This window comes from Siphateles boraxobius, unplaced genomic scaffold (genome assembly GCF_051911475.1).
Source record: "Siphateles boraxobius isolate OS27281-9 unplaced genomic scaffold, OSU_SipBor_1 31, whole genome shotgun sequence".
Lineage (NCBI taxonomy): Eukaryota > Metazoa > Chordata > Actinopteri > Cypriniformes > Leuciscidae > Siphateles > Siphateles boraxobius.
The window spans coordinates 18,640,556-18,650,204 of NW_027508931.1; the positions used below are offsets into that span (position 1 = coordinate 18,640,556).

The 9,649-nt window shown below is 37.7% G+C and overlaps 1 protein-coding gene across 1 annotated transcript; it reads left to right on the top strand.

The window, feature by feature from the left end:
* The first annotated feature begins 181 nt into the window (after positions 1-181).
* On the top strand, positions 182-9,238 carry LOC143696994 (uncharacterized). The gene is made up of 5 exons (XM_077193951.1): positions 182-279; positions 6,434-6,482; positions 6,714-6,869; positions 6,961-7,053; positions 8,882-9,238. Exons 1-5 carry the CDS (start codon positions 242-244, stop codon positions 9,191-9,193), a joined length of 648 nt encoding a protein of 215 aa, XP_077050066.1. The 5' UTR covers positions 182-241; the 3' UTR covers positions 9,194-9,238.
* Positions 9,239-9,649: the final 411 nt, after the last annotated feature.

The window sequence follows — 9,649 nt, forward strand, 5'->3', positions numbered from 1 at the left end:
TTACTCTAAAGAAGTTTTTATACTTGATGTAAATCAAAACATTTAATTTTCTGTCTAGCCATCAGTGTAACGTAAAATGTTTGGTTGATTTAAATTAAAAGTAAGTTTAGTTAGTGTAAAGTAAATTCATTTCTTTAAATTAAAGTAAAAATATTGGTTTCCACTGTCACGTGACTTCTAACGTCATCCGTGGTCGTGCGTGAGGACGTTCAGCTTTCCGCCATCTTGTTACACCGCATGGATGAACTCGACGTGGGAAAACGAGAATCAAGAAAATTGGTGAGTAATTTTAAACATACCTTTGGGCGTATTATTAACATTTTACATCAGGGCTTGACATTAACACCCGCCATTCGCGGGTGGGTTTCAGCTGTGGCGTGTAACACAGTCACTCCCACTAGCCACTTTGGCGGGTTGACTCTTCTCAAAAGGCATCTCTTATGCGGTAATCGCGTTGCGCATTAGAACAAACACACGCGATTCTTTTGAGTTAATGAATGCATGTCTAAAAATAATAATGTCTAATAATCAGAAGGCTTTCAGATTAGTCCTCGCTGAAACGCGGGAGTTTTGTTCAGAGCGCGCTCTCACTCACTGAAATCTGCACTCAAAGCAGAGATGTACGAGCGATGTAAGTTAGCTTCCATAGGAGATTTATTAATCATACAGTGATTGACTGTTTTTGTTCTATTTCAGCTGCGAATATAGTTTCAAACAAATATCACAGCCGAACCATAGCACATGTGATGGGACTGCCATAGGATTGACGGACGTCGTTGGACGTTCGATATTCGCATTTAGGGACCGTCTCTAAAGTTAAATACGACAGTGGTATACACTTTTCTAACTTCAATAGCATTTGAAAATAATGATTTATAGTCACAAAACCAACTGCAAAGTGTTCATCTAGGTGTAAGGTATGATGCACACCTTTTTGATTTTTGATATTTAATAAAATAAACTGTCTCTGTTTCACTTGGCTACTGTATGGGCTCATACTCAAAATATAGGCTACTACATTTAAATGTCATAGCTGTTAGACCACTGATGAGAATATTGCTTGAGAATAAATTATATTTACACAAAAAATAAAAAATAAATGAAAAAAAGCAACTGCTTCAGACAAGCAACTGTTTTCTCCATCTAGATTTAAGGATCTTTACACGCAACCATATCAGAGCTAAAAAGGCCTATTTGATGACCTGTCCTGTTATTATACTTGTACCCAAGTATGTATAGTTATACCCAAACAACACATTTCCGTACCAAACTTTAGAAAACCACTAGCCACAGTGGCTGGTGAGCAAAAAGGTTAATGTCAAGCCCTGTTAAACATGTATGATTTCATAAAATATTATGTTGTACTGTTGTTTTAAATATGGTTAGTAGGGATGCACCGAAATGAAAATTCTTGGCCGAAACCGAAAACCGAAAAAGAGGAAACCAAGGCCGAAAACGGAAACACCGAAAGAAATGATGCCAATTATTAGTACCATTGCATTTATGGCTATGACTGTGTACTAACTTTACTTAAATCAAGGCATTGCAATTGCATAAATTAATATTAAAGTTTCAAAGAATAAATCAATTACAAATTATGCAAATATTTATTTAGCACATTGCAACAATGCACAGTATAAAATAAAATTCAAACTTAAATGTTTAACTGGACCCCAATCATGTACAGTAAATAATAATGTACAGGCCTACTGGCCTGACGAAAGGTTTTAAAATTAAATGTTCTCTCATAAAAACAAAGTGCATTTAGGTCAAGTGCATTTAAAATTTTTCTCTATAGAACTACTACAGGAAAGAGCATTCAGAACAAGTGCTTAAAGATACAACAATATTTTCTCTGTAGGCCTTTAACATAATAGTGTATCAAAACAAAGACTTCCATAGTCTATATGTTATCTGTAGAACTTTAACAACAACAAATGCACCAAGAATTGCAGATGTGCAAAGTGGATATTTAAACACTAGACAAGCCCATTCTACGTCTTGAGGTAAAGTGGCAGGTTTTTCTTGATGAAGAGTAGCTTCTCTGCTTTATTAATTAAAATTTTCAACTTGGACGTCAGACGCGAATTCGCATTAAGCGCGTGAATGCACCAAATAAAATCATTCGCGACGAATGAGGCGAATTCGCGCTTACGCCGCTGCGCAAAACGCCTCATTCACGCCGCAGGACCTCTAGACGCGTGTATACGCGTCTTTACATTGACTTAACATTGAAATCATTCGCGCCAGACGCTCTATTCGCGTTTGGTGTGAACGCACCATCAGATATACTGAAATACGTCCACACCGCAGACATGTTGCTTCAGACAAGCACATGCAGGTCGCGGTTTCTGTTTGCGTCATCACAACATTTCGGCCGTATTGTTTCGGTGATAAAAGTCTTTCGGCTGAAAACCGAAAATGCACTTTTGGGCCATTTTCGGACGAAAATTTTCGGTGGACGAATATTCGGTGCATCCGTAACGGTTAGTTGTCTTTACTTTTATGTGAGACATTTTTTTTATTCCTCTTTGTCTTTTGTAGGATAGGGTGCTGAACAACAACAATTAGGACAGGTCCTTTTAATTTTTGCTTTGGAGGGTCAGGTTTGTAAATCTTACTTCTCCTATGCTCTACCTCTCCATTCTCGTTGGCAAGTAACTCAATGTGGAAATGCAAAGATTGTGGTGTCTCCCAAGTCAAGCGTTCTGAGCTTCTCAAGCATTTTAAGCTTGATCATCGGAATTTTGGACGTCGTCATCCTTATCCTTGTGTTTATTCAGACTGTCCTTGTTCTTTTAAAACTTGGAGTTCTCTGAAGAGCCATGTGTCAAGGAGGCATCCTCAGCATCCCCCTCAAAAAGATGCATTGACAACTTATGAATGCTTGCTTTGTGAATACAAACACACATCATCGTTTAAAGACTACTTCCATCACATTGGGCAGCACCTGAAAAATAATGAAACTGTTCCTTGTGTTTTTAGTGGGTGCTCATACAAAACCAATATTTATGGATCATTTAAAACACACAAGGCAAGAAAACACAAATCATTCTCTGAAGAGGACTTAAAGCCTGGCATTGTTGTCAGTGTAAGACCAGTCCCTATTGTTTCTGCAGAAGATGACAATGAATCAGACGAAGATGTCTCACTTGATGAACCTACATCCTCTGGTGTAATTACAGAAAATACTGAAGACTTGTCCAAAGCTATAGAGCACAAATTAGCCTCAGTCCTATTAAAGTTAGAGCACGTTTTTCTTGTACCTGGTGTGGCCATTGATGACCTTTTGCAGGAGTTGCAGTATTTAATAAGTACAGTTTCAGTTCCAGTTGTTAATCAAACTATTCACCAGACACTGCAGGGACATAATTTGCAGGTTGATAAAGTTGTTGTAGAAGAGTTAGCCACCTTTCTTTGCCAGTCACATCCAATTCAAACAGCAATCAGAGAGCAAGGTCCACTTTCCACTACATGGAAACGGAAGTCGTACTACAAAGCCCATTTTTCAGTAGTAAAGCCTGTAGAGTATGTGCTTGATCGTAGGGACCGAAGGACATTTCAGTACTTTCCAATTCTACAATCCCTGCAGCAACTTCTTAGTTGCCAGCCAATACTTGATAATACACTTCATTTAAAATCAGTGTATAAAGGAGATGAATGTAAATATACATGCTTTTTTGATTCACTCAACTTTCAAAGGAATGACCTGCTTTCTGAACCTGCTATCTCTTTAATTTTGTACGTTGATGAATTTGAGATATGCAACCCCCTTGGCACGTCCAAGAAAAAACACAAAGTTTTTGCAGTGTATTGGATATTAGGCAATTTACATGAGGGATGTCAGTCATCCCTGTCTGCTATAAATCTAGCTGCTTTAATTAAAAGCAGTGATGTTAAGCGTTTTGGGTATGACAAAGTGCTGGAACCATTGATTGATGACCTTGTCACTTTGGAGAGACATGGACTTTTCATTGAAAAACTCGGAAAGACTGTGAAGGGCACAGTTCAGTGTATTGTTGCTGACAATCTTGGTGCTCACAGTATTGCCGGATTTGTGGAAAATTTCTCTGGAAAATATGTCTGCAGATTTTGTACAGCAGAGAAAGAAGAATACCAGACTCAACAAGTTGGATCTGAAACATTCTGCATCAGAACTGAAGAACTACATTCTGCTCATCTTCAGTTTATGAAAGACAATGACTTGCCTCACCATTTTGGTGTGAAAGGGGGGTGTGTGTTTTCAGAAAAATTATCACACTTCAATGTTTGCACAGGATTCCCGGCTGATGTTGTGCATGATCTCTTTGAGGGTATAGTCCCTTTTGAGATAGCTTTGTCCTTGACAGTCTTTTCATCTAAAAAGTATTTCAACTTGGAACACCTGAATAAAGCAATTCAGAACTTTCCATTCAAATGGAATGACAAGACAAATCGTCCACATACTGTTCCTCTCACATTTTCTGCAAGAAGAACAGTAGGGGGTAATGCCCATGAAAATTGGAGCCTGTTGAGGTTTTTTCCTTTTTTGATTGGAGACAGAGTGCCTGCCAATGAACCTGCGTGGCAACTTCTGAATGATTTGAAAGATATTGTAGATCTTGTTGTCGCTCCTTTACACACCAAAGCTTCTATAGCATATCTGGCCTTCAAGATATCGGAGCATAGAATCAGATTCCAAGAAGTTTTTCCAGAGACTAAAATTTTGCCCAAACACCACTACTTGGAGCATTATCCTGAGCTAATTGAGAAATTTGGCCCTCTGGTTGCTCTGTGGACAATGCGATTCGAGGCTAAGCATAGCTTCTTTAAAAGAGTTGTGCGTCACACCAACTGCTTCAAGAATGTGCTCCTGTCGTTGTCACAAAGACATCAGTTTCATATGGCGTATCATCTGTATCAGTGCAGCTCTCTTACACCAAGATTGGAAGTATCACATGTTTCTAATATTCCCATTGATGTTCTGAATGAAGACATATCACAGACTGTACAACAGAAACACCCAAACCTGGATGTTGTGTGCTTGTCCAAGGAAGTAACATTTAAAGGCTTCACCTACAGAGAAAGTATGGTCATTGCTCATGGAGAATGTTCAGGACTTCCAGAGTTTGCCGAAATTGTGCAAATTATTGTGATGCAGGACAAACCACTGTTCATTGTCAGAAGACTTGATGCATGGTATACTGAACATTATAGAGCCTATGTCTTGGTCCAGTCATCTGACAAGAAAATTGAACTTTTAGAGCACCATGACCTTACAGACCCATATCCACTTGTTCAGTACACAGTTGGGGGGAGACGCATGGTGGTTCTGAAGAGATATATACATGTTTGAGGTTAGACTTGTTTATAAATTCTAAGAAAAGTGCACAAGATGTAGTGAACATGTAAATTTCTAGCAATTATCTATTACTTGTACTGTATCTAATCTTATTTATTTTCTTTTTCCAGAATCTGTTAGCATGTCAGGAAGAAGACCTGCCAAGCTTTTGGTGATTGTGGGTCAAGATGATTCAAGAAAGTTGCTTCTGCCAGATGGGATTCCTGAATCAGTGGATGAGCTCAGTGAAAAAGTGAGGGAAGCTTTTGGATTAAATTGTAGATTCAGACTACAGTACCAGGACAAAGAATTTGGGGATGTATTTGTAAATTTGATGAACACTGGAGAACTTCAGAGTCTTGGCACTCTAAAGATTATCCCGTTGCCAGACGAAGACTCATTCACGGCTCAAACAAATGATGGGACCCAGACTAATGAAGATGTTCTGTCTTCCGTTGGCTCTGGCGACACTGATGATACAATCATCATCTCACCCCATGGCTCAGAAACAGTTTCTACAAGAAATCAACAGTGGCCAAACGAATTTAATATTCCACGCTTTTCTTATGACACTGAACTCCAACTAGAGAGAGGAAATTCTCTTTTTAAGGCTAACGGAACAAGGCTGACTGTCACTCCAAAGATGAAGTCTGATATTCTGGAGAAGGTTTGTGATGAGATATACAAATATAAATCTTATCCCAGCAGTGCAAACTTCTGTGAAGTTTCAGAGGCACTTATCAAGAAACACCCTTGCTTAGCAGAAAAAGGATCCTTCAATGGGTGCTATGGGTGGACACAGAGACTTAAAATGAAGATGGGAAACCTACGCACACAATTGAAAGGTCTTGGATGCCCTGAGTATTTGGTAAATTCTCTGAAAACCAAAGCCTCAGACCATGCTTTTCCAGCAAAAAATGTTAAACGACCTAAACGTGGTGAGGCCAATCATATCCCATCCCTACCTGCTGGAGAGACATCAGCAAACCTTGAAATTGAGCGCCTGGCACTTGTAAAGGAAGTGAAGAAAAGAAACAATGCATTGACAATCAGAGAAAAAATGACAAAGACGTTTGCCTTTCGCAGACAAGAGATTGTGGAAAACCAACCTAGTGTTCAAGAACTGCAAGAAAGATGGCCAGCTCTGTTTCAACAAGAGGAGGTAAAAGCATTTATTTGTATTGAAAAATGTTAAAATGTAAGTGACTAATCCTGAATTTACCATAGTTTTTACAATGGTATTTTAGTATGTAGTGTTTTTGAAAATGTTTTAGATGCCCTAATTATACCTTTTGTTGTTTAATGCTTTGTGTGTCTATGTATTTTTACAACTTGTTCTCAAAGAAAAATTAATATTTTTCAGAAGTCTATTTTTTGTTTATCTTTCTTACAGATTAATGCCGAATTTTTTCGCATCACAACCTTACCTTTACAATCGAGATTTATGGCCTCTTTGGACAGACAGAGCTCTCAGCTTCTTCAGGTTATTAGGAGCAAAGGTGGTGTCCTCCGTGAAAAAACTAAGGATACTATTAAAGTTATGGATCAGGTATTGGTTGCATGCGAACAAAATTGCTTGTGGCAATCAATTTAGTAGTCTTTTGGTCTAATAAAAACAATACATCTTAAACATTTTGTAGAGTCTGGACATAGACATCAGAAGAGAGTGCCTGCTGAAGTGCCTGATCATGTACCTTGGTGAAGATGCAAGCTGTCTGATCAAAGAATACCAGGTAATGTAGACAATGCAAACTACTGAAATTTTCTCCAACCATGTTTGCCTTAAAGTTATATTTCACTACCAAGTCAATATTTCCCCATGTTTTACTCGCCCTCAAGGCATCATAACTGAATATGGTTACAGGTGCATCCCAATAAATTAGAATGTCGTGGAAAAGTTAATTTATTTCAGTAATTCAACTCAGATTGTGAAACTCGTGTATTAAATAAATTCAGTGCATAAAGACTGATGTAGTTTAAAGGAGAATTCCGGTATTTAGCACTTTGAATCTATTTTCTAGTTTTCTAGACACAGAAATGTTGACGATGGATCCTGGTTTGACTTTTTGACTCTTTTAGAATCGCCTCTAACCGCTTCAGAGTGGCTGTCTATGGGCATGCACAAACATGTCCTTAAAACAACCCTTAACTTTCGTTTTCAAAACTGTGCAACTCACCGAGTGGTTAGTGGCAATTTTTGAATTAACTTTTTTACAACATTATAATTTATTGAGATGCACCTATATATTTTTGAAGAACAAAACAGGCTAAGTTATAATCCTACGTATTGTTTTACTTCCAAGCGGTAGAATGGGAGTGAATTGTTGACTTTTTGAAGCTTCAAATAGTGCATCCATTGATTAAAAAACTGCTTGACACGGCTCTGTGTAGGCTTTGATAGTGACATATCGCTTTAAAGTAGTTCAAGTAATTGTGTTATTTACACATCAGCCTGTGACGTTCTTCCACAGAACACATAAGAATATATTTTGAAGAATGTTGTTAAAGGATTAGTTCACTTTAAAAAAAAAACTTTTGCTGATAATTTACTCACCCCCATGTCATTCAAGATGTCCATGTCTTTCTCTCTTCAGTCGAAAAGAAATTAAGGTTTTTGATGAAAACATTACAGTATTTTTCTCCATATAATGGACTTCATTGGACCCCAACCGTTTCAAGGTCCAAATGACAGTTTCAGTGCAGCTTCAAAGGGCTTTAAACGATACCAGACGATGAATAAGGGTCTTATCTAGAGAAACGATCGGTCATTTATCATTTCGTTCTTTCAACAAATGAAATGAACGAAATGACTCGAAAAAAGGTTTGTTCATTTTGTTGAACGAGTTCGAACAGGAGAGTCACGAACGCGCATCACAGAACAGAGCAAGGCGAGCATTTGTGCTTATAAAACTTAAACTTTTTTATTTATTTTTGAAATGAGCGATCGTTTCGCTAGATAAGACCCTTATTCATCATCTGGTGTCGTTTAAAGCCCTTTGAAGCTGCACTGAAACTGTCATTACCTTGAAACGGTTGGGGTCCATTGAAGTCCATTATATGAGGAAAATCCTGTAATGTTTAAATGTTTAAAAAAATGTAACTGATGACAGAATTTTGATTGTGAATTACTACTTTAATAGGGGTTGGTTCACCCAAAAATGCATTTTGAACACTGTTGAGTAGATTGATAGATGCCTCTGATTGGCCATTGTGGTACTGTACTCAACAAATATGTCTGTGACTGTCTACAATGGTCAACACATGGGAGCGCTTAATTGTACAAGTGTTTAAAAGCATTTTCAAAGCCAAAGAGAGTGTAAAAGTACGTCTTCAACCAAAAATGAAAATTGTCTTCACTAATAATAAACCGTACAAATTTTATTTTTACACTGACCACAAATGAAGATATTTTAATGAAAGTTAGCAACAGACGTTTGGGCTCTACATTGACCTTCATAGTAGGACAGCTAACAATTTTGTAATAAATTTTCAGATGAAGGGGTGTTTTTTTTTTCTTCTTCCACAGTCCCTCAATTACTATCTGTTCTTGTATGTTTTTAGGCTGACCAGAGGGAGGAAGCGGAGAGAGAATTTGAAAAGACCACTATGGCATTTTTTGTGATCCGCGAAAGTGATGCTCTTAGTCGTGCACTGGACACTTCCATTGTCATTGAAGGTGTGGAAGTACTGAAGGAGTTGCCCTCTGTTGCATGTCCCTGTGCCATGATGTTTGGACTCATTTATGCACTGAACTTAAAATATCCTGAAGGACTCAAATATACCTTTGAGGCCTTTCAGAAAATAATCATGGACATAGAGAGTAAGCAGATGAGCCGAAGGGTGCAGAACCTCTCTTCAAAGCTGCAGGAGTGAATTTGTTTCCTTTGACCCAGCTACAATGTTCTGCTGATGGTCAATTTTTTTTGAAGATGTTGGACTGTATAAAGCCTTACTAAACCGGATTTGTTTTATCTCGGGTTAGTTAAATAGTTTACTCAAAAATGAAAATTCTTACGTTGTTTACTTATCCTTAAGCTATTCAATTATTTAACTTTAATTAAATTTGGTTCAGAGACATTTTATGACAATAATGAGAGAAGTTTAATTTTTGGGTAAACTATTCCATGAAGGTGAAACTACTTATTTTTTTTCTACCATTGGCTAATTTGGTAGGTGTTTTATTAAGTGTTTGGTTTTACACTGGCCAAACTTGTTTTAACATCAGAAGAATTCTAAAGGTTTGATCCTGTAGTCAGTTCTAAGTGACTGTTCATGGAAAGATTGCAGAATTCTAAAGGTTTGATCCTGTAGTCAGTTCTAAGTGACTGT

Coding starts and splice junctions, on each gene's coding strand:
- LOC143696994 (XM_077193951.1), top strand. CDS start 242: ATGAACTCGACGTGGGAAAACGAGAATCAAGAAAATTG. Junction 280..6,433: donor AACGAGAATCAAGAAAATTG/GTGAGTAATTTT, acceptor AAACCAACCTAG/TGTTCAAGAACTGCAAGAAA. Junction 7,054..8,881: donor GTCTGATCAAAGAATACCAG/GTAATGTAGACA, acceptor GTATGTTTTTAG/GCTGACCAGAGGGAGGAAGC.